The 25,979-nt window shown below is 33.6% G+C and overlaps 1 protein-coding gene across 2 annotated transcripts in view; it reads right to left on the bottom strand.

The window, feature by feature from the left end:
* TOP2B (DNA topoisomerase II beta) overlaps positions 1–25,979 on the bottom strand; it is a 59,924-nt gene that overhangs the window by 749 nt on the left and 33,196 nt on the right. For both annotated transcript variants that reach the window (XM_046001559.1, XM_046001558.1), the window contains exons 16-35: positions 24,662–24,771; positions 24,213–24,305; positions 24,007–24,121; positions 22,437–22,558; positions 22,098–22,246; positions 21,326–21,557; positions 19,629–19,763; positions 18,679–18,879; positions 17,308–17,503; positions 17,071–17,162; positions 14,051–14,206; positions 13,822–13,905; positions 12,840–13,034; positions 10,446–10,590; positions 10,049–10,210; positions 8,184–8,385; positions 6,962–7,041; positions 5,126–5,236; positions 2,469–2,591; positions 632–726 (exon numbers count right to left, since the gene is read on the bottom strand). In XM_046001559.1, the coding sequence (XP_045857515.1) occupies positions 632–726; positions 2,469–2,591; positions 5,126–5,236; positions 6,962–7,041; positions 8,184–8,385; positions 10,049–10,210; positions 10,446–10,590; positions 12,840–13,034; positions 13,822–13,905; positions 14,051–14,206; positions 17,071–17,162; positions 17,308–17,503; positions 18,679–18,879; positions 19,629–19,763; positions 21,326–21,557; positions 22,098–22,246; positions 22,437–22,558; positions 24,007–24,121; positions 24,213–24,305; positions 24,662–24,771 (2,798 nt within the window). The remainder of the gene's footprint in view (positions 1–631; positions 727–2,468; positions 2,592–5,125; positions 5,237–6,961; positions 7,042–8,183; positions 8,386–10,048; positions 10,211–10,445; positions 10,591–12,839; positions 13,035–13,821; positions 13,906–14,050; positions 14,207–17,070; positions 17,163–17,307; positions 17,504–18,678; positions 18,880–19,628; positions 19,764–21,325; positions 21,558–22,097; positions 22,247–22,436; positions 22,559–24,006; positions 24,122–24,212; positions 24,306–24,661; positions 24,772–25,979) is intronic.

Raw genomic sequence — 25,979 nt, forward strand, 5'->3', positions numbered from 1 at the left:
GATAATAAAAATTATTTGTAAGTACCTATCAATTCATGAAAGGAAAACAAGACTTATGTGCAATACAGAGTACACCCTGTATAAAAATCAGGGAGGAGTCATCAAGATGGACAAGAGGCATGGACGATGACTGTGTGGAAAAAGTTCAAGGTGGAGAGCAGCGTAAAGCTAAAATCTCTATGTTTGTATTTTTAAGTTCTGAGAGGAAGGGAGAGAAAAGGGGGATATTCGAGGTTTTTCTTTAACCCTAAAAAGACTGAAAATTAGCCATAGTCAAATGAATTCAAGTTAAAAAAGAAAAATCAAACTAGGCCAAGTAAATCCTAGTTAAAAAAATTGCCTTTATTTGGACTGAAAAATAGTATTTCAGACAGGTAGCATATAACTTCTACAGCTCACTAGATGAAACAGATTCTTAAGTAAGTAGGCTAATTTATGCCATACTTTTATCCAAGGAATAGTCCAGATTATATGGATTTTATACTTGGGTAATTCTTTAACCATATACAAAACCTCCTATGTATCAGACAGGCTAGGTTTAAAGCTATTAAAAGACATTTATAGTAATAAGCCAACTAAGCCAGTTATAGATCATCATAAAACAACGCATTAAAAAGGTGTTCCTAATTACCTTGCTTGTTGTTTTGGATGTTTTCCTGCCAGGGTTATAATCACCTTCATTTTCAGAGCCAGATGCTTTCCTTTTCTTTGCCCCTCGGCCTTTACCTTAAAATAACAAAGATGTTCTGTTTTTTTTTTTTTCCTCCCAAGGTTAAGTGCAATATAACAAATACATGCCACAACATTACACTTCACTTCGTTGGCATGCCCCAATCAGTACTGCAATCCTGTTCTCTAAATATAAGTGAGGTAAAAATGTTTTGGCAGTATCATTTCAGTTCTGGGATGATATGACTAAAGAGTATTTCACAAGTACATTTAAAACTAGTTGGAAGGTCCTGGTGACAAATTTAAATGACCAAGTCCCTGATACACAGGAGAAAGCACTGGCATTTTAAACACGTAGTCCTTGTGCTAAAAAGAAAATGTCTTCAAAGAGTGCTTTTTAACTTGTGATTTAAAAATAATAATTAAAAAAATTTAGTTTCAAATTTGTCACAGACTAGTACCTTTAAAATTATAAACTGAATTACTAAAAAGTAATACATTAGTACAAATTTTATGTTTGAATGTGTACTCAAAATTTTACTTATCACACATTAGTAACAACTATGCTAAGATGCACAGTCTTAGAATAAACCCCCAGTATTAATCATGTAATAATTGGTCAAATCCATGTTCCTTCTCAGACTCCGAAGTACCACACACAGCTTATTACTTTTATTTATTTATTTATTTTTATTTATTTATTTTTTTTTTTTGCCATCTACCTAACCTCTTATTCTCATTGGAAGAAGGGGGAAAGGTAACATGCAAATGGTAACAAAATAGTCTCCGTCCTACAATGATGCCAGATACCACTGAAAAGGAAAATGGAACTGAAGTGCAATTCTAAATTTTAAAAATTCCTTTAGAGCTATGACTAACCAGATTGTACTAGTAAAGACAGCCTAAATGACCTTGGGATGTTTATCAAATGAATCAATGAAATGGCACTTGTGAATGTGTCAAACTTTCCAACCATGCATATCCTACATAATGACCGCCTCAGTCACTGTTTCTTTTTTCCCCTATTCTCCCTTCTTTCCATGTAGGTCTGTATACCTCCTTATCCCAACCACCACTTTAATATCTGTTGGTTGGATAGAAGGTTGAGCAGCAACCCTTAAAAAAAAAAAAAAAAAAATTATGTCTTATATTTTAAAAAGCACCTTTGAAGACTTTCTAGATTCTGGAGAAAAAGAGGGGGTACCAGGGAAAACTGATGCTGGTGACCTTACAGGTCCCTGAGTATAGGAATTCCATTTCCTAGATGAGCAAAAAGTTCATCTCCAAGTCCTAGCTCTAATGAGAGTCACTCTCTAGTTAGTTGGGAGCCCTCATTAGTCAGCCTGGGGTGGGGGTTCTTTGAACCATTCTTAGGTGTGGAAGTTGTTTACTTCACCTCTTTGAGTCTCAATTCCCTGATTTATAAAATAAAGTACTAGACTTCCTCTGGACTTTAATTCAGCACTGATTCTTAGACACGTTGCTTATTGAGGAGGAAAGTGATTTAAAACAAAGTAGGGGGGTGCCTGGGTGGCTCAGTGGGTTAAAGCTTCTGCCTTCGGCTCAGGTCATGATCCCAGGGTCCTGGGATCGAGCCCCACATCGGGCTCTCTGCTCAGCAGGGAGCCTGCCTCTCTTTTTCTCTGGGCCTGCCTCTCTGCCTACTTGTGATTTCTGTCTGTCAACTAAATAAATAAAATCTTTGAAAAAAAAAAAAATAGGTACACAGTTCCTCTAAATTCAATGAGTAGAAGAGACTCTTTTCCACATGGCATAAATCAGGGTAACGTAATCCTTACCTTTTAGGGGTGTAGTCTTCTTTGGAATGCCAAATTCTGAATCTGAATCAGAGTTGACAGGCTCTACCTTCTTCTGTTTAGGGGCTCTCTTGGGCTTAGCAGTTGTATCTGAAGATGGTTTTCCTAGTAAGCAAATTTCCATTTCATAAATCAGTGTAATATTTACCAACAAACCACACTCAGTGAATCCTGTAACAATGGAATTTCTTACTGCTGATATGAAATTGAGTAGCCTTAAAATGGTTTGTTTCACTTGGTGCCAGTATAAAGGCAAATAATTTCTCATAGATGACAAAATGTTTTATTTAATTATGAGTAATTTGTCTTTTGCTATTTCAAGTGAGATTATTTTAAGCAAAGGCCATTATAGTGAACCAAGCAGTAACTTTTTAAAAGCAGTTGTAAAACTATAGGATAGTGATGATAAAAAAGTAACATATTTGACATTAATTACAACTCAAGTATAATCACATTAAATCCTAACTTCTAAAATGTTTTAGAGGAAAACACACACACACACATTTTTTATATGGCCCTCAAATACCATGAACAGAAGCTTCACTTCCACCCAAAAGCTGAAATCCAGACATGGCACTTTTATATGGAAAAAAATATGAAGATTCCAGGTAAGTACACAATAAACCCAAAGGCCTTTGTTTTTATGAATTTTGTTTTTAAAATAGACCTTTTTTTCAGATTTACAGTCTATGAGAAAACGGTGATAAATCAGTATTTACTTGTACGATTAGTAAAACCTACTTTGGGAGAAGAAAAAAGCATTACATTAACCAGACTTTTCTATTTAAAACAAACAAATAAACAGGCTAATTTTATGGAAATGTATTCCCAGGCCCAATTTGAGATGCTAGGGTGAAGGCCCTTCATTCAAACGGCAAGTGGTAGTGGTAGCCACAGATTTTGTGGCTTCCCTCTAAGTCCTTATGTCTAAATGTACCACCAGAGCCACATGGCAGGCAGTTCCTAGCAGGAGTATAGGCTTGATATAGCCGTGTGTTCCAGAAACCACCTTTTTTCTTCATTAGAGTTTGCAAGCTTGCAGTGTTAGGCCGCACTTAAAACTGTACCACCCCAATTCAAGTCAGATATCTGAGTACTATGAGCTTTTTGCTATAATCCACTGGAGCTACAGAATTTAACTTGTACAGTAATATATGTAATTTGGAGTTAACATAGATGACCTGCCAGAGGGATGGGATGCATCCTCTTCTTGAAGTGGTATTTTGTAGGAACTGTAGTTTTAGAAGAGGCTAGAAGAAAACTGAGGGCTTCAACTGTTTCACACAGGGATCAACCATGCAACTGACACAAGGCTAGTTCAACTACTGGTGAAATAAGCAGATAGGATAGGTGGAGTATGCTAGCCTTTTAGTTCATACTCCTCTCTAACTCATTAGGTTAAAGAGAAGTAGAGGAGCTTGATGAAGGAAACAGGTTGATATGTTCAAAGAAGTAATACAGCTCCCAGGTTTTCAGGGTGGTTACAAAATGCTCACATGAAGACAATTTTAAAAAAAGATGCATGAAGGGAAACTAGGGCTTGTCTCAGTTTGAGTTCCCCAGAAGCAAAGCAGAGACTCAAATACAAGTACTTATTTGGGAAGTGAAAAAAAAGTTAAAAAATGAGATGTGAAGACAGAAACCTGTCATCCCTCTGAGGGCTTATCTCTGAGCTTCTCTGTTACCATAAGCAATCCCTGAGTCACTGTAAAACACATATCCCAGAGTTAGCCTACCCGAGAGGCAAAAGCACTAATGTATTTGCAAACCAGCTTTTCTCAATCACTGGTAAAGGGTGGCTGGGGTGGGAAGTATGAACATTCCAACATAGTAACAAAAAGTCCTAATGCAAAGAAATAGAGACCCTGGTGTACTGAAGTGCTATGGGCAGAGTACCTGAAGTATTGGCCACAGACACTCCTGTAGTTCATTAGTTAATTTCTTACCATGGTCCTAATGCAATCAAAATTAAGTCGGGATTTTTGTTGTTGTTCTGATATACCTAATACATGTCTGTGTCTACAATGGTACTGTGTGTTTTACATTTGTAAAGTACTGAAAAGATAGTCCATACTGTATGTTTATTTACTAGCTGTGTAAGGAACACTTACCTTTTTAAACACAAAGCACTAATACTAACCTCTTTCAAAAATACCAGGAGTATATACCTTGGTACTAATAACAGATTCATTAATTAAGTCAAATCAATTTGTATTTTATGGGCAACCTAAGGTTGTGGGTAAGAATGAAGTTATATGACACAGAAAGAACCTCAACTGAACTGACCGATCATCCCAAATGAGGCATTAAGATATGACCTACATAGATAACACCGGCTACTAGCCAAGACAAAATTTTAATCTATTTTACAACCTAACAACTACAGGAGACCTTACTAGAAAGTTATCTTCAGTATCAATGTATGGGATTATTTTATTATTACAACAGCTTCAGAATGAGATCTTATACACATTTTAATAATTACCTCATATGGTTAGAAAACGAGAGGAATTCTCCTTACATGCGTTTATACTATTTTCTACTGAAGTCCAAGTGCAGTTTCAAATTATATTAAATTTCCTTTAATATCAACTTTATATCATTTATGCAATGTTTAACAACATTAAATAAGTACATACCCTTTTTAGCAGCTACTGTTTTACTTGGAACCTTATCTGTTTGTTTCAGACCAAATGATGGTGAAAATACAGAGGCAGAATCTTCTTCATTACTGTCGAATTTAGCTGAATCTAAAAATTACAAAGTTTTTAGGTAAAGAGATTCTATAAGGACCACTTAATAGTTAAACTTTGATTCTTTTTACTGATGACTTCTCTTTAGCTAGAGAATTGATCTTATGAATTTCTACTTTGTGATCATACAGTCCATAATAAACAGCTGAAAACAAAAAAATAGCAATGTCATATTTCACATTAACTCTATTTTAAAACAATATAGAAATGTATAGAGTAATAAAAATTCTTAATAGCCCCAAATGCTCATCATTTAAAATACAAATGGCCAACTCAAAAATAAGGATTTATTTTAAAATGGAATACTAAAAAGTTCTCACTGATTATTTTAATATCTGCACATCTAACACTATTAACCATTTCAGGAAGATCAGTAATAATGTTCAGATCTGAGAATACTAACTTCATCTTTTAAAAACAATTTTAAATTATTGAAGGTCAATTTAAAAGGCAGGTAGGCTTACCTTCAGTTTACTTTTACACTCAATTAACTAAGCAGTTCCTCCCTCCATTTCTCCCTCCGTCCCTCCCTCTGGCAAATGAAAACAGGGACTCTCAAAATATCTACTTGGATGTGATAGTTGTTTTTTTTTTTTAAGATTTTACTTATTTATTTGAGAGAGAGAGAATGAGAGCGAGGGAGCATGAGAGGGGGAAGGTCAGAGGGAGAAGCAGACCCCTGCTGAGCAGGACGCCCAATGCAGGACTCAATTCTGGGACTTCAGGATCAAGACCTGAGCTGACGACAGTCACTTAACCAACTAAGCCACCCAGGCGCCCTGGATTTGATAGTTTTATATAAATGTTTTGACATGCTGTCAAAAATGCTTATCTATATTCACAGAACATATACGAGATCTAGGTCTGTCTGCGTGTGTGTGTGTTTGTGTGTGTGTGTGTACAAGACGGTTAAGTCTACATAGATTGTTTTGACCTTAAAAATTTCACACACAGGGCACCTGGGTGGCTCAGTGGGTTAAAGCCTCTGCCTTTGGCTCAGGTCATGATCCCAGAGTCCTGGGATTGAGTCCCGCTTCGGGCTCTCTGCTCAGCAGGGAGCCTGCTTCTCCATCTCTCTCTGCCTGCCTCTCTGCCTACTTGTGATCTCTGTCAAATAAATAAATAAAATCTTTAAAAAAAAATTTTTTTTTGTCTTACTTATTTATTGTTTGAATTTTTTCAACTTAATAAATTTTTCAATTTATTGTTTAAATATTTTATTTAAATATTAAATGTTTGTCATACTTAAATATTAACTCAGAAATAGTGGTGACTATAGGCCACTGTAAAAGTGATTACTAAGATTACAAAAATATAGAGAATAGAAAGCATATACCCCAATTAAATTTGCTTCAGTGAAGGGTTCAGTCTTTTAGTTACTACAGTTTAATACTATAAATCTGAGTATTAGTCCCTTTGTAGTTTTTCAAAAACTGTCACATATATACTCATATTGCCATGAAAATCAAACTTCATGTCCCAGTATTTCTTTCTCTTTTTCTCTATTAAAACATTATACCCAGATCCATACACTTCATGCATACACCTACCTGCTCACCTAAATGGTTCCATATTGCCTATCTGACCAAGTAATTGGTACTCACCTCAGGAAAAGTAAATAAATCTTATTATGATGAGGAAAATACAAAAAAAAATTCTACTCATAAAAAATCCAGAGCAATAACATAGTAAGTAACCAATGAAAAGACCAAATGAGCATACCATCTTCTGACTTCTGAGAGTATGAAGGAAATGAGAAGAGATTCCCAAAATCTTGACTTTTTTTGTCATGTGAAGATTTTCTATCAGAAAGAAAAATTTAAGCAACCACAATTATAATTCTCTTTGTTAAAGACAGGGCAATCAAACTCTTTTTTTCTGTCTCATATGCACAGGTGTGCAAACATACACACAGAGAGACACCAGAAAAGCCAATGATTTAATGTAAGAGAATGGAAGTTGAGCAAAAGTTAGTTATTCAAAATATCGCTACATTACATTTTATGATTAACAGAACTGTTCCAGAATTCAGCATCAGTAAATTATTGCCAAAAAGCTAAGGAGACAGTCTGAATCTCTGTCAAAGTCATCAGTAATCCTATTTCTGATCCTAGACTGCGTATGATAAAACACTTCTTTAAACAGATAATAAAGCACTTCCTTTAAAAATCTGAAATAGCTGTTGGGATGAGCACTGGGTGTTATATGAACTAATGAAGAAACAACACTACAACAAAAACTTATGATGTATTGTATGTTGGCTAACTGAACATAATAAAAAATTAAAAATAAAATTTGAAATAGCTCACAAACTTCACATTCTACACATTACTGTTTGATACTCTCTAGAGGCAAAATAGCAGTAGTAGTAATAATAATAATAGTAATAATAATAATAATAATAATAATAAATGAAAAATCAATCAAGGCCAAAGTTAGGGAAAAAAATTAAACCTCCCAGTTCTAAAGTTTTAGTGACTTCTCCAAACCATGTTGTCGGACTATGTCCCATAGGTCTACTGTCTGTTTTTATAAACAAAGTTTTACTGGAACACAGCTACCCTTGTTCATTTACATATTGTTTGCGGCTCCTTTCTTGCTAAAATGGCAACACTGAGTAGTGTGTTGTGTATACAAGACAGTTAAGTGTACATAGACTTAGTACTTAGTTAAGTCTACATAGACAGAGACCATATGGCCTGTAAAGCCTGAAATATTTTCTATAGAGCCCTTTATGAGGAAAAAAAACTGGCAGTCCATGCTATGAGATATAGCAACAGTTCAATAAGCAGCTGCAGTATTACCCAGATTTTTTTCCTTTGTGAAGAGGACCTTACCTCAAATGATGGTAAATTCTTAGACACAGCTTACCAAGAGATCTTTAATAGATGTCTAAATAACTAACTGCACCATATAACTGAATAGTAGTTGCTTCCTTACTTACTCTGGAGTAGCTTTTGATTTGCCTGGTGAAAATGTATATTCATCTTTATCTAGGCCATCTGAAGGAATAAATTCATCTTCCCCATCATTTGTTATAGGAGATGCTTTAACTTTCAATTCCTCTAAATCATTATTATCATCATCATCATCAGCATCATCATCCTCTTCTTCTGAGAAATCAAATGTGTACTTAGGCCTTTCCGCTAGGAGAAAAATAAAAGTGAAGGTTAAACTCAAAACCAACTTTATCCACATGACATACTATGAATAATCATTTGAAAAATATTCCAGCTATCTCTAACACAAGAGAAAAAAGAAAAAGACAAGCATTCAGAGAAGAAAAAAAAAAACAAGGCCAAAAACTTTGTGGCCTCAATTACTTTGGTAATGTTAAGTGCTCATCCTGGACCATGGGAGGAGAACATAAATGAGATTATTAGGGTGATGTTTGTCATACTTAAATATTAACTCAGAAATAGTGGTGACTATAGGCCACTGTAAAAGTGATTACTAAGATTTCCCATTTCTACAATGATAAAAGACCAATTTTACTAGTCTTAGTGCTAAACTTTCTCTTAACCTCTTGCATAAAAACTTCTATCTTGTATTCACAGAGTCACTATGAAATGACAGACAGTAATTCTTCAGATGAATAAGAATAAAGTTAAGACCTGAGCATATTACTAAAACAATAATTTAATATAAAGCATAAAATGGTTCCAACTATGGGGAAGACACATTGGCATAATGCAAATAACTTTTATAATTTCTAGCATATATTATGGAATAAAATTTTTAAAACATTTGGGTGCTATGTAATTTTATACCTCGTTTTAGATGTATGAAAAGGCCTAATTACAATTTTGAAGCACTTAATAAATTAATTTTCACATAACTTAAATTACTCATGTTAATTCACCTACATTGTACTATCTATGCACATTAGGAAAAGAAAGTCAATCACTGGTGATTAGAGAACCAAAGAATTTAAGGCCTGACATATAATCTAAAAAGTATCTTCCAGAGGTAAAATAACCATAATATGGTATCATTCATTTTAAGTAAATTAGGACTTAATAAAATTTGAAAAGAAATCTATAAAACAGGACAGTCAATTTTTAAGTACTTACAGACTTCAAATTAATGAATATTCAGAAAGGATAAAACTGGGTACTTAACAATATAGAATAACAAAATGGTATCTTCATCCTAACTGTAGCACTGCAGTTATATAAATTTATGTGATGTGCATGGAATTAGACTCCTAAAGTAGGAGGAAATTTTTCACAGGAAAAAAAAAATGAAACAAAACTACAAAGCACTTCTATTGATATATCACTGTTGGTTTAACTAAGGTACATTTTTACCAAACATCTTCAAACTATGGAGGGAATATAACCCAAACATTCTAATAAAAATCATTAAGAAAAATTGTTCTAAAGTGAATCAAGTTATGTCTAGCTCTGCTAAAAACCTCATTCTGTAAAGCAATTTTGTCTTCATGAACTGTAACTTCTGAAATACTAACAATTTAGTACTTTAATAGCATCGATAATACTACTAATACTAACTCATATGAGTAATATTAACTTGGTCAAACTATAATATACAATAGAATAAATATAAAATGTATCAAAACAGGGGCGCCTGGGTGGCTCAGTGGGTTAGAGCCACTGCCTTGGGCTCAGGTCATGATCTCAGGGCCCTGGGATCGAGCCCCGCGTCGGGCTCTCTGCTCTGTGGAGAGCCTGCTTCCTCCTCTCTCTCTGCCTGCCTCTCTGCCTACTTGTGATCTCTGTCTGTCAAATAAATAAATAAAATCTTTAAAAAAAAAAAAAACTAAAAAAAAAAAATGTATCAAAATACCAGCTGCTCTCCTAAGCAAAGAATCTCTTGGAATAACCACAGGTTCTGTTTCTTCCAAGTCACTTTCTGACTTGGATTCATCATCTGACCAAGGATTCCGTTTCTTCACTTTCTTTGCACTGGATTTACCAGACGATGTAGGTGTTTTTCTCACCCTGGTACCTAAAAACAAAATAATAAAATATGTATCAATACTTGTAAAAATATCATTAGTAAAAATAAAACTTAATAATGAAAGGTTAATTATAAAATAACAAAAGTCCATGAAAATTGAGAAATTACATTAACCATTAGAAGAAAAAAAAATGGTTTAAGAAAAAAAAAAAAAAAAAAACCCTAGTAATGCCCTGTACATATGTATTTTTCTCTCACAAAAAACTTTATAACAATTCCTCACCAGGTTCCTTTTTTTCCCTTTTGGGTTTGGGACCTTTATTTACAGGAGCTGATGAGATCAATGCCTCTTCTCCAGTACCCTCTACCGGTGTTCCACTGAATTCTTCATCAAATTCTACTTTTACTGCTGTGGTATCAAGATCACCCTACACATTAAACAAACAAGCAAATAAATAACCAGAAGTAAAAATAAAAATTAACACCATACATTTTAGAGATATAATTCCAGCCATAGGTCACTTCTTCATATAACTAAAAAAAACAATAAAATGTGATTCACTGAGATCCAAACAGGACTTTGATCAGACCATGTTTTACTTTATCTACAGCAAATGATAACTGCTTACCACTCTAATACTCTGATACACTCAATGAGATGACAGCTACTTAAAAGCAAATGTAAAAAATAAGAAGGCAGCTTTTGATTAGCAAAGGGACTTTCACATCAATAGTAAAATATACCAAAGTGTCCCTGCAAAATAAACCCTATAGTTCAGGCCTCTACATAATAGAAAAACATCAGATTATTGAAGGAAGATAAGAAACATATCATGCACTGCTAGGCATTAGTCAAAGTCTCCCTACCCTCAGATTATTAAAAGACAGAGAAAGACACAAGGGCAAGTCATTACAATACAAATAACAAATATGGAGGGAGGTGTAAAAGTAACCCGTGGGAAGACATGAGCAACTCTACCCAGAGCAGAGTTAAGGGAAGATTCCACAGAGAAGGGGCCTTTCTAATTAGGTTTTGAAAGAATCACCTATGTTTGCTAGGTGAGGAAAGGGAAGGAAGAAAGAGCATCCCAGGCAAAAAACACAGAGGCATGATAGCCACACTGTATTTAGGGAATTACAAATAATCTGCTAGGACTCAAGGAAAGAAAAAGAGGGAAGAGTAGCCACAGAGAAACATAAGGAGGCATGCAGTTGCTAAATCACTGAATACCAGAAACTGGATGTAGTCATTGGAGAGTCACTGAAAACTTTTAAGCATCTGTGCAATAATCAGACTCATTTTTGGAAATATCACTTGGGTAATAAGAGACTAGACAGAGATGAATGAAGTGGAAAAAAAGTAGAAGTCATGATAAAATCCCTAGAGACAGGAAGACTAATTAAGAGGAACACTTCCGTAAAAGAAAACTTATGGAATTCTAAGACAGTATCACTGGGGACGAAATTAAGAGGGTGGATTTTGGAATTGCTTCATAGGCAATCAATAGGATTCAGTTACTGATTAAATGACAAAGTCCCAGGTTCTGGATTTGTTAAGTGATGGCTGATAAGGCACAGAGGGGGAAGAGGTTTTGAAATCAGAATAATGGGCTCAGCTTCAGATATGTGAAGTTTGGGCACTGGGCATTCAGGTGGCTTTATTACCCTGGTACTCCTGAAAATGTTACGGCTTAGGGACATAGATTTAGGAGTCATCACTGTGAGTGAAAAAATGGCATAGATGAGGTTATTTGAGACTACCTTATGTAAGGTAAAGAGAAGAGTGCTAAGAACAGACATCAACTGACAAGAAGAGAAGTCATTTCCTAAGGAGGAACCTGTGTGGTAGGAAACTAGGTAAGAGGGAAATAGTATAGATGTCAGTTTATCACAACAGTGGGTGTGAGTGATCTCTCTGGTATCACAATGTTCCTATGCTTTCAAGTATTAGTTCAGAGAACTCTCCAACCTCTTCTCCAACTCTGAGGCTCATTTCCCGAGATCTAATTAGACTATTGGACATATCTACATATCTCCTGGGTTCTAAAATCAAACTGCCTAGAAAAATCTGCGTCTTTCAGATCAGTATGCCTCCTCTTTCCTCACTCTGATCAGCCCTCTCAGTGTTTCCTTCTTCTGCCTAACTCTTGCCCAATCTGCTAGAGGCTAGTAAGTCCCATACTTCTAAATCATGAATAGCAGCAGTCAATGTCAATGACATAAGAGGTGCCTGGTAAATTTTTTTAACTAACAGTAATGACAAATAAATAGTAAAAAAAAAAAAAAAAAAAAAAATCACGTTGAAAACCACACAGAAAACCATTTTCTGCTAATTAGACTTCTTGAATTGGTCATAATGTAGAACTAAAGTTTTATTTTTAAGCTGATACACTTTTTTGGTTGCTGTTCCATGATTGTAAGGTAGAATGCTGCTGAATAAAGTATTTCTATCTCTCATTTAAAAACAGAATCAACTAACTCTTTATGTATATGTGGATTCCTGACTTATATTTTCTTTCTGTGGACCAACTGTTCTCAGAGAACGAATGATTTCCTATCACAGTGGAATATATTAGAAACAAAGCATGACTTAAGCACAGAATAAAATTAAAATACATATATACATCATTATAAAGATGGAATCTACTAATGAGCTAAAACAAGAGATATGTCATACCTTTTTCTTCTTCAGCAACTTTTTGCTGGCATCTGCCTTCATAGCAGTAATTTCAGGAACTATTCTTCTCCCATAAGGTGAGGGCATTGTCTCTTCCAATTGAAGTTTCTTCACCTTAGGTTTGCCAACTTTACCTTTTATTGCTTTTCCTGCCATTCCAGCCAGAATATCCTCCCGTTCTTGCGCTTCCACTTTCTGAAATATAATCATAAAGGGGGCAAGGGGAAGAGGGTGGATGCAAAAACAACTCATTAGAAAAGAGACCCACTACTGCGTAAGAAATTAAAACTACTATCATTCATTAATGAATAAACCTTTCCTTTCAACTGATCTAATCTAAAATAAATGTTAAAAAAGTTCTAATTCTAAGTTAAAAGATCTGGGTTGTAGACCCAAGGCTGTCTAACTAGATTCTCATTTGTAAAACAAGGGGGTAGTAACAAAAAGACCTATATGGTCCCTTCTAACTCTAAGATCCTATGATAAATTGGGCAATTTTAGAAAAAGTTTATATTTTCTACCTTTCTCTACCTTTTTAGAAAAATGGAATTCTACCTGGAGAAAACTAAATTATTAAAAAAAAAAAAACCTTAAAATTTCTCTGTTATAAACCTAAAGACACTGTCATTCTACTTTGTAAAAATCAAAGTACCAATATTCAATCATATATATTTTGTTCTTACCTCTTTGAGGGAAGAGACTGAATCAATAAGCTATTTTGAAATCAGGAAAACTTAACTGACAGAAAGTAACAGAATTCAATTTATTCTAAATTCCAACACCATATAGCTTTTTACATTCATCTATTCCAGACAGAACATTTCTTTATAACTTCATATAGCTAGAAGTTTAATCCTAACGTGGCTTATAAACACATTAACCTTTACAGAGTTAAAAGAAACTGAAATAATTAAAGAAGAATTTTCTTCTTATTTCATAAACATTACTTTTCCATGTATACTTTAACGGAGACTTAACCTACATCCAGTTCTTCAACAAATGCTGCTAAGTCTTCTTTCCAAAGATCTGAAGGAGATTTTCGTTTAAGATCATTGACCTCTCGCCCCTATAATAAGAAAGCAGTATAATTTAAACATTCAGTAACTTAATAATACGTAAAGGGTAAATCAAAATACTTCTTTTTGGAAAAAGAAAAAGAAATGGATAATACTGAAATAGTTTCAAATTATTTAACCCACAAAAGTTCATACTTTTGCATCTCTCTGTTTAATCAGTTCTTCAACTTTTTCTTTAGTAAGAGACCACAGAGACATATTTAAAATATAATTAAAATCGGGGCCTGAAGGAGTTCCTGAATCAGAGGAACTATCATCATGCTGGTTTTGTGTTTCTTCCTCTTCTGCTGCCTGTAAAAAATAACAAACTTTATATTAAAGTGTTGTACAGTACCAAATCAATGGCTGAACATTACTGAATATTGAGTTAAAAATTCCATAAATGCTATACTCCTAGTACTCTATCTTAAGGGTGATTGGGGATTTTTTATATTATCTGCAGGATGACCTATAAAAAATGATTTCCTATAAAAAGTTTTTTTAAAAACACACAATAGTAAGTCTTCAAAAGGAATGAGTATATTCACTCCCCATTTATCTAGGAATCTGATGAAAAATTAACTGCTTTGCCCAGGCACTAAGTCATGAAATGAGAAAATACCACATATTTTGAAATTAAAAGAGTAGAACTAATGTTTAATCACTGCATCTTGTCAGATTTTTATATTGGTGAGTGAATAAACAATTTGGAACCCAAAATAAGTATCATTTATGGAGAATGTTTTACAGTTGTAATATAAATATGGAAAGGTACGGACACTCATTAAGTATGATTTCTTAATAAAATTTCTCTAAAGAAAGAATACTCATGTACATACAGAAAGTTCAATTAGGAATTTAATAGCTGGTAAGTCAGAGGAGGAATTGTGAGGGGTATTCTAAAATTATATTTATAAGGCCTTTTTTCATCAAAAAGATCACAATAAAAAATCCTCTTATGCTAATATTAAATTTCAAAATCCAGTGAATTTAATAGAAGTTCTTATAGGTGACATCACCTCTAAGGTTTTTAAAATAACAAGAGCCATTAAATAAAACTGCATTTAAATTATTTAAGGCACTCAGATAATTAAAAATGACTGAGTTAACCATGATACTCCACAAAACAAAAAGTTCACTTTTGGTAACCAAAAAAGAAAAAAATTGTTGTCAGTTTAGTTTAAAATTTTCAGTAAAATAGTGTGTATATATATGAAGTAAAGTTTAGTGTACTTTAGAAAGGATAAAAATAGAAATTGCAAAGCAACATGCTTCATTACATAAACAAAACTATGAATTCAATTAAGCAACAATAGCCAAATAAGAAATGCCGTTGCTGAGTTGATCAATGATTAATAAGTACCTAGACAAACAGTACTTACGACAAATTAATAAATTCTACCATTTTTAAAAAATTCTTCATGAAACAGTGTGTTTCTTTGGAATATTTAAGTTGTTACCCTACTATTAAAATATTATTAGGGTGTCATAAAATCCTGTTTAGATCCACACTTTAGAAATCTATTTGCTGTAGATTTTGAGGACACCCTAAGTATCATTAACAAACACTCGATGAATATATGTGTATCATCATTGTTAACATGAAGAAAACTAAGGATATTTTCAGAAATCAAGAAAAACTTTAAGTTCCACAGACAGAATTCTATTATGTTTAAAAAAAAAACTCTAATCTCATAATTATCTCCGTTATAAATTCTCTCTTCTCCAAATCTACACAATAGGACGCTCTTATAAGAGCAGCTCCTTTTGTTACCTTAACCCCCAAAGTGAACATATGGCCAAGATGCTGAGAAATTTTTGATGGTGAAAATGAAATTTTTGAAACCAACCACTAGGTTTTACCTATGAAGTCTACTTCCACTGGAAGGGCATTCTCAAACCCTACACACCTTTACCTTTTAAAACTAAGCATTAAATTAACTAGCTTACCAGTTAATATTTTTTAAGATATAGGTTAAGCCAACAATCATACAGAAGGGCAAGCAGTGTCTAAACTGTAATTTGGGATTCAAAAATGCAGTAAAATACATTAAAAGAAAAGCAAAGTGCTTTCATCTTAATTTTGAATACTCCCCATCTTGTCCCACCCCATTTTCCCCAAACAATAAAGAAGCCTATTATCTTACTATGTAATTGCTAAATATATAATTTCTTCTAATTTTACTTGCTCTAATATCTGGCATTCTACTGACCAAAATTTTAAAAAGTTTAAATAATATTAAAAAAGCATGTCAATGTAGTTGATAAAAAATATGGAAAACACTGTGGTTTGAGAATTCATAAATGTAAGGAAGTTTGAAGTGTCAGTTTAAGTTATGTCATATAATCATAACTATTTTTTAAGGATAATAACATTATCAGTACGATATATACATAAATTCTAATTAAGTAAAAAATTAGTCATCTCCATAATTTTCTTCCTTTCGTACATTTGTGTTCTCAATCACAATGTTGTATTGCCTTTTTAAATTTTTCTTTAATTATACACAATAGCAAGAAATTAAGAATCTCAAAGTTTCAATATTCCATTCACTGAATTAATACTAGTCCTTTATGATCCGAAATGGACAATTTAATTCATAAAACATCGGACTTTTAATCTGAAGTTTCAGGGTTTAACTCTCTAGTCAAAGATCTAAGCACAGGGCAGAGCACATACTTGGTGCTCAATAACACTATAATATTGAACATTTTGTCTCTCGTCTTCCCAGCATAAACCAAAACCAAACCAAGTGAATGGTGACTAGATACCATACTATGACCATAGTAAAGACCAGTGTGAAATGATGTATGTGCTACCCAGTATCATTCCCAGATAGTACACATGCACCTCACAAAAACCACCACCACAAACAACACCCTTTAATGGCAGGCTCAGAAAAAAGGCCAACAAGACTGAGCTACCTTCTCACACCTGGAGTCATTTCTCCAGGCCCTGGTTGAGTCACACTGGCAAAGTGCTTTGTGGTGGGTGTGCACTGCAAATTCCTGTACTGTATCTGTTCTGTGGATAAACAGAAGACTTCAGTCTCCAAACAGACAACTCGGCACCTTTATAGCAGTACTAAATTTAAAATTTAGGGATTGGGTATTTTGTTTGTTTTGGAATTTGCTTTTAAAAGCTTCTCTGAATGTCTTGTTCTGCAAATGATTACCTTTTCTTGTGCTTCTTTCCAGGCTTTCACTGGGTCAGATTCATAACCTCTCTGGACTAACATTTGAATCAAATCTTTCTTTGACCTATTCTCTATGTGAGGGAAAAATAAAGTTAGGATCAAGAAAAGAGATTCAATTTGTATTTGTTTATATTCTACTGATAAAAATGTCTTCTATTAATAAAGATTTTTTTTCCATTTTAACTAACGTTTAATTTTTTAAAGATTGCATCTTACCTATAGTAATTTTTCCTTGTATCTTCTCTAAAATGAAACGGGCTTGATTGTTAAGCTTTGTGGACTCTGCTCCCAACATTCCTACAAGCCATTCCTTACGTAAACCATAGTAACTTAATCGTAAATCAAAGAATTCTTTCAAGATGTCTTGCACTGTTTCATACTTCTTGAGACATCCCATATGATCAAAGAGTACCTAATGAAAACACAAAGTTTTTGATGATGACATAAATCTGTATTGGTACTTTTAACCTGTATGACATCTACAGTATTTAAAATAACTATAACACACTTAAATGAACACATACCACCCCTAAAAGCTATTAAACAGAAACAAAACTATTAAGTACATTTCAGTAAATATTCTTTTGGTAACTCCAAGAAACTGATAAATTCTCAACACTATGAAAATATTTAAAATAATTTTGAAAATAAAAATAGGTCCTTTAAAAAAAGGTTCTAGGGGCACCTGGGTGGCTTAGTGGGTTAAGCCTCTGCCTTCGGCTCAGATCATGGTCTCAGGGTTCTGAGACTGAGCCCCGCAACAGGCTCTCAGCTCAGCAGGGAGCCTGCTTCCCCCTCTCCCTCTGCTTGTCTTTCTGCCTATGTGTGATCTCTCTGTCAAATAAATAAATAAAATCTTTAAAAAAAAAAAAAAAGGTTGTAATTCAAAATGGCTATAAAACCACCTAAGAAATTTTTTTTCAAACTAAAAACATTCTAAGTTCATAAACGTTAAATTTAAAGTTCTCTCTCCCCTATATACTCAATAGATGTATATTTGTCTCTGTTTATAATTATAATTCATTCAAACTTTCTCAATTTGGAGGAAAATTTTACTTCTCTATCCTTTTTCTCCTTTTTTCTGTCTTTCTTAGCAGATGATGGCAGTCTGTCTCAGCCACTGTGCTACTGGATTTTTTTCTTTACGCCTAAGAGCTAATTTGGAATGGAATGAGGGTAATCATACGTGTTCACTTTCTACCTTTCTCACCAATTACATACAAACACAAATATACAAGTTTAATAAAATAGATTAGAATTATGGGGAGAAGTACTCCACAATTAAAATGCTACCAGAAATAGGCATAAGAAACATGAAAATCTTGCATTAATCACTCCAATAACTTTTGGTCAGTTTGTGTATCCCATGTGCTCAAGCCCAGATGTATAAATGCAGAGTTGGGATTAAGAGTAGTGGATAACAGTAGTGGATAATAATCTAAAGGAATGCACCTTTACAGAGTCTTCAGCAAATATCAGGGGGGAAACCATTCAGATTTACTACAGCCACAACCATCATGAAACCAATTATAAAAATTCTACTTATGGCATGGAAGAAACATTAAAATAATAAATCTAATCAGTTACCATGGAATTACAAGTAAGAGTAGTTTGAAGTTTAAAAACTTTGTGCAATCCAGCAGCTTCTGCTTGTGCAAGCTTCTCTTCAGTCATTTTCACCACAAATTTCACAGTTGTATCAGTATGATATTCTTTATAATCAGAAATTAATGCTGGTGTTTTATCTGTTCCATTGAGCATTGGTTCTAAAACCTGTTCTTTGTATACCTATACAAGATTTAAAAATAAATAATTATTTTCCTGACACACATTGATGTTCTCATACTACAAGTCATACAATTTTTTAAATATTCCCAACTCTGGTCAGAAAAAAGAAAAACCTCCCTCTATCTTCTGCCCAGTCACTATAGAGGACAATATATGGGGGGGCTCAATGGTAAAAGATACACAACGTAATTGTTCTGATTTGCTCATCCACCAAAGGGCAAGGAAAAGGCTGAAGGTATAAAGAGAATGACTGTCAACTCCGGACATGCATACTTTAAGATCTGTAACAGGTAGTACTGACATGAATTTATTGACCTATTCATAAGGGTTCCAAGCTAGCTTAAGACATTCAACATTTAGGGGCGCCTGGGTGGCTCAGTCAGGTGAGCCTCTGCCTTCGGCTCAGGTCATGATCTCAGGGTCCTGGGATCAAGCCCTGCATCCGGATTCCCTGCTCAGCAGGGGGCCTGTTCCCCCTCTCTCTGCCTGCTGCTCTGCCTACTTGTGGTCTCTCTCTGTCAAGTAAATAAAATCCTTAAAGAAAAAAAAAAAGACACTCACCATTTAGAGAAATTAAACTTCTAAATTACTATTTGAATATTCAAAGCACAAATTCAACTGGATGGTCAAAATGTATATAGGAATTTTTAAACACTGTACAGACTTAGGACAAACAATGATGGAATCATATTCATCCCAGAAAGCATTGCACTGACCTCCTGAGAGGCAGCTAAAATACTTCTACTAACCTGTGTCCAAGTTCTAACTGGAAGCTCTGTAATCTCTACTGTGTTTCTATCCACCACAAATATTTCACCACTGACTGCATACTGGTTTTGACCAAGCTCTTGGATGGTTCCTTTAAAGTTTTTGTAGTTTGGAAGCTGCAGAGAAAAATAAAAATAACTTAAGGCCCTGACTTCTCTCCTAACTGCCAGTACAATATCTGAATGCCCCTTAGTCTATGGTCTACTACTACTACCAAATTAACATAACTGAAACTAAATTCCTCAACCTTAATAGTCCATCTCCCAATAATCACTCACTCTTGAATTCATAGCTTCTGTTAATATAATCTTAGCGTCTCCCAATCGCAAAGCCTTAGCTTAGATGCCTAGCTGGCTCAGTCTATTAAGTGTCTGCCTTTGGCTCAGATCATGATCTCAGAGTCCTGGGATATCACCACCCAGCCTTGGGCTTCAAGCGCAGTAGGGAGTCTACTTCTCCCTCTCCCTCTGCTCTCACTCTTTGTCTCAAATAAATAAATCTATAATCTTTAAAACACACACACACACACATACACAAAAACCCTTAGCTTCATCTTTCCTAGTCTTTTTGGAATATCTTTTTTTCAGTCTATTGCCCCTATACCTCCTTCTCCCCTAGATTAATAATCCTTTAAAATCAAACTGCTTGGATGCTAGATTGAGTCTTCCACAGTCAGGACCCAATCTAACTTTCCAACTTTTCTCCAATGATTTGCCTTCCATACCACTACTCTTCTTCCATAGCCTGCTTGAATATTTTGAATATTCTACATATATATTTATCTATAAACATAAATATACCTACCTATACATTGAACGTATGAAAAGCATGTACTGACCAAATAAATTGTCTTAATATTCTAAAACACATCTGAAAGAATTAAAACACTATAATCATAAAGCATTTTATGCTTCTATTAGAAATATTTTAAAGTACTTTAAAGTATTTAAGGAGAAAAACAGATTTTTAAGTCATACTCAATGTTCTATTTTAAAATACAAGAATGAAATAAAACTTGGAGAGAAATACATAAAAATAGGAAGTTTGTTTCCACATGCTGGTTTTATCAAGTATTTTTTCCTCTTATATTTATGTTTTCTACAATGAACACTACCATTTTTGTAATACAAAAATTTAAGTGTATTTAAGTGTATCATGATAAAGGGAAATTCCAGATGATTTTAAATAACACAGGAAAAGGGAGGACGGTTTTTTGAGAAGTTTCTCTTGGAGGTAATTTGGGACAAAAACAAGCGCAATGAATGATATAGAAGCAAAAATTTTAAAAATATGGGGATATACGAAAATATATACAATGTGTTTTTAAGATTCCTTACAACTCTATTATGACTTAGTTTGAGAACAAAAACAAAGCTGCATATAATTTTGTCATAAAAACACTACTCTCTATATAATTTAGATGTCTGCAAACCTGAAATATGAGGTATTTTTAATTTTCAATAAAGCTTCTCCTTTTAATCATCTCCAGGCTTTTTCTAAAGCTTGTATCTTTTACTATAAGCACATATCAAGTTATACACTAAAAAGGTCTTTATTTTCTGCAATATGTTCCAAAATGCAAATGGTTCCATTACTTTCCTAAAATGACTGGAGTTTGTAGTTCATACATTATCATTTGTTAAATAAACAATATAAGCAGTAAGTTCTAAATAATTACCATAGGATGAGGATCCAAGCCATCTAGCATTCGTCTGACATTGTTCACAATTTCCCTAGCATCATAGTTGGGAAGTTTACAAGCCCATCCAGTACCAATGCCCTCAGCACCATTTATTAAAACCATGGGAATTATAGGAATATACCACTCAGGCTCAACACGTTGATTATCATCATAAAGGAATTTAAGCAGGTTGTCGTCCACAGCAGGAAAAAGCAGTCTTGATAAAGAGCTAATGAAAGGAAGAAATATGGGAAAATGTCCTATTTTAGGAAATAAAATTTTATACATAATTAAAGACTTTACATTTCAAAAATTAAGAAAAATGTTTTTAAAATTTTGGTTACATATACTTAAAAATACAATTTACCTAAACTTATTACCAAATATATTTCTCTCAGGCAGAAAGCCAGAACAAAATAGCCCCACTTTACTTATACGCTTACTTACTAGCCCACCCAATTTCTTTGAATTGATAAATTATGTTGTATGGATTTCCTCTTTCTCTGACTAAACCCTAAAACCCTTCCCCTCCCTTAGCCTAAAAAGTAAAGTTGGATGAGAAAAATTCTTCAATTAGGACTGGTTTCACCAATAATTCACAAACACTGCGATCAACAAACTTCATTCTATTTGCCCTCAAAGAATTTGGAACATTCACCCTCAACAGAGTACACAATCATCTCTCCATACTTAAAATTCTATTAAACATTTCGTTAATTCCAATATACTTCAAGTAGAACTTTATATCATTGTACCAGCAAATTGTTACCTTAACATTGTGAAAATATAACGAGGGCTTGCAGCATCTTTGCCACCATGAAGCCGAGTTCCAAACTGACCAATAGGCTGAAGCAAGTTAATGTTGTTGCTTCCCACAAAGTTCTGAGCCAAATTCACAATAGTCATCATCAATGCTTGCTATAACACAAAAACAGAATATAACATTAAATTTTCTATACATATTCCCTAATTTTTTATTAGCATCCAAATTCTCGATTCTCTTACTTTTCTAAAGAACTTAAAAAGAAAAAATACTTTATTATGCTTAATTATCATTCTTCATGCCAGTTAAGTATAGTTTTCAGTTGATTCCAATCTTAATACTTACCTCTCCATGATGATAAGCAGACATCTCAGCAACAGATCCAGCCAACTGGGCAACTTTTACTTCACGTTTATCATTCCTCTTGAAACAGGTAAATAAAACTTTTCGTTGTCCTGGTTTAAAGCCTATTTTTACAAAGAACAACTCTCTTTTAAAATATTACTCCAGATACAGCTGCAATGTTTCTTTTAATGACAACAGTGTTCTATATATTTGAGAGATAAAAGCAAAGATATAGTTTTCTTTTAAAAAATGACTAAAATCATTACTTGAGATTCTGTAACACAGCAAGTATATAGTAACATGTTTTTATACCATCTCAGTCTCTTCCAAAAGTGAGGTACCAAGTAAAAGACCACTCCTTCTGGTCTTAAAGAACTGTTCAATGGCACCAAATCCCTTTCACAGGAATTGTCGAGTTGCTGATTCATATATCCAAAATGTCAGTGGTAACTAAAAGTAGCAGCAAACCATCAATGAGCCTAAAAAGTATATTATTAGAGTATCCCAAATCAGAAAACCCTTATAAAGAAGCGATGTGTTGGGGCAGTTAAGAATGCAGGCTTTAAAATCTCACTGATCTGGATACTCTTCTCAACTTGGCCATTTACCATTTGACTTTTTGCAAATTACTAAACCAATAGTCTCAGCGTCCTCATCAGTGTAATAGAAATAATTACCTTCCTAACAGGGTGATCATAAGGATTACATGAGATAATGCAAGCAAAGCATTCTGCTTCCTTATCATTCTTCTTGCTCTAGGCCAATGAGCACTGTAATAAACTTTTCAGTATATGCTAGCTATCATCATCATCGTGGGCTCAGAGCATGGTAGAAACAAGATGACAAAATATGGCCACTTTCCTTGAGAATTTTATAATCTAATTGAGGAGGCAAAATTGACACAAGTAAAATAAGAGGCACACAATATTGGAATAGAAGTTCAGGCATCTGAAACCAATGTAGACTGCAACTGTTAGAGAAGACTTCATAGAAGGGATGTAACTTAAAGCTGAATTAAATGAATGGGTAGAACCATCTGCTATTAGCTGAAAACCCAAGCAACACAAAGAGCAACTTGCTAAAAGTTATAAAATGAAAATTAAGTATTTCTAGATAGAAGATAAAAATCTGCTCTACCAGGTACCAGTTTCTAAATATTTTTTTAGCAAGTTCGGTAAGCTACATTTTGGGTACTAAGGTATAAAGGTGTTTTTAAAATTTAGTCTTGGATAACTATTTTATAGTTATAGAAATTATAGAACTTATAAAAATCCCATTTTATTTTTTATTTCTAAAAGCCTGCAATTAGCCTGGGGCAAAATCTTTAAAAATTGGCTCTAAAGTTCATTTTCCTGAAAAGCTTAAAAAGAGTTGAAGAGATTCAAATTAAGGAATATAAAGGAATATATAAATTAAGGAATATAAGGAATATAAAGCCTACCAAAAGATCTCAAAAACAAATTCAGAATTTTAAATTTTACTATAAGAATGGCTTAGAGTACATAGAATTAAAATATACTCAATAACTACATACAAAAGTGAGAAAATTTTTAAAACAAAAGCTACTTACCATCAACAAGAGATGGTATAGATCTTTCATTGTCTGAGTTTGAGAAGAGAATCAATTCCTTGTTGATGAAATCATTGTAAGTCAAATGCTTTGTTGCTGTACCATACAAAAATTGCTAAGAGAAAAGTTATATAGCAACACTGTCATTATTCCTGCATGAATTTTAGTCCCTTTCTTCCCCCAGACCACCACTCTATATGACTAACCTCTGGTAAGCCATGTAACCTACGCTGTCTCCGGTCTTCCATAAAATTTGTTAACCATTCTTTTCTGTCATCAATCTTCTTTTTACTGAATGCCTGAAAGATTCCAGGTTAATAATTTCACACATTAAAAATTAAATGAATTTCCAAAAAAAGTAAATTAATTTCATTATACAATTAAAATGTATAAAGGCAAATAACTAATTTCTCAGAAACTGAGTTTTATTCCCAACAGGCTTTTGTCAAAAATATACTTGAACAGGTCTTTCAATTAAAGAACTTCGAAAGCAGAGCATAATCTGTGTGTGAGACTGGAGTGAAGAAATGCTAAGACTAACTAGCTTGGTCATTAGAATTCAAAAGACACTTCTAGAAAAAACAGACTAGAAAGAAATGTATGGCAGGAAGGGGGATGGATATCAGGAAAAAATATCTTTAATTAACTTCATTACCAAGGTAATGGCAGCATCGTCTTCAGGACCAGCATATCTAAATAAGATGCGGTGCCTTTCCATATCAGCAAAATATTCCTTTGCTTCTTTAGCTGTACTGGTACCCAACCCTGCACAAGTTTAAAAACAAAATTGAAAAAATCCAGACAGAGAACATCAAATACTGTATGAGCTCACTTACATGTAGAATCTAAAAATTTGAACTCGTAAGAAGAGTAAAATGGTAGCTTCCAGGTACGGGGCTGGGGTCGGGGGTAGAATAGGGAAATGTCAATCAAAGAGTACAAACTCAGTTATAAGGTGAATAAGTTCTGGGGAGTTAGTGTATAGCACGTTGCCTACAATTAATAATTCTATATTATATACTTGAAAATTGCTAAAAGAGATCTTAAATGATCCCTCTATCCACATAAAAAATTAACTATGTGAGGTGATGGATGTGCTGATTAACTTGATTGTGGTAATCACTTTACAACATACACATATATCAAATAATCATTGTATACTTTAGATATGTGTAAGGTTGTCAATTCTTCAAAAGAGCTGAAAAATTTTATATGAATTATGAACATTAATGGCTGTTTAAAACCATTAGTTGAAAAGCTGACAGATCAAGCTGGCAACACCTATACTAAGGGATCAATTTTAATAGAAAAAGAAAAACCAGACATTACATGCCTCCTGAGGTAAATACACAATAACACCTGTTAAATGTTTTTGCCACATAAATCTAATCCAAATCTGTCTCAAGCCTCCAATTTAACTACTAGTTAACAGAAAATAAGAGGCAGAGGAACATACTATATATGTAATGAATTTCCAGGGATAATCAGCAAAATCCAGAATGTGAAAAATTGTACAGGACAATCAATCCAACTTTTTGAACAAATAAATTGCAAGGAAAAAATATGAAGAGAAACAAAATATTAAGATTTAATAAATTTATCAAACCAAATGCAATGTGTGGACCTTGATGGATCCAGACTCAAAACAGAACATTTTTATTATAATCAGGAGAATTTTAACACTGACTGAATAATTAAGGTTATTAAAGAAAAATATGATAATGAAATTATGAACATTTTTAAACATTCTCTTAGAAATACATACTAAAATATAACGAAAATTATATACAATCTAGAAGTTATTTCAAATTAATGGGGAGGATATGAGAAGAGTTCCAATAAACAGGACTGGCAGTGAAATGGTGATTATTAGAGTGCACGGGAAACCCGTCATACCACTTTCTCTACTTCTATAAAATTTTTTATAAATTCTTTAAAAATCAGCCATAGCTATTTTTGCAGTTTAAAACAAA

Source organism: Meles meles, chromosome 4, assembly GCF_922984935.1.
Source record: "Meles meles chromosome 4, mMelMel3.1 paternal haplotype, whole genome shotgun sequence".
Classification (NCBI taxonomy): Eukaryota; Metazoa; Chordata; class Mammalia; order Carnivora; family Mustelidae; genus Meles; species Meles meles.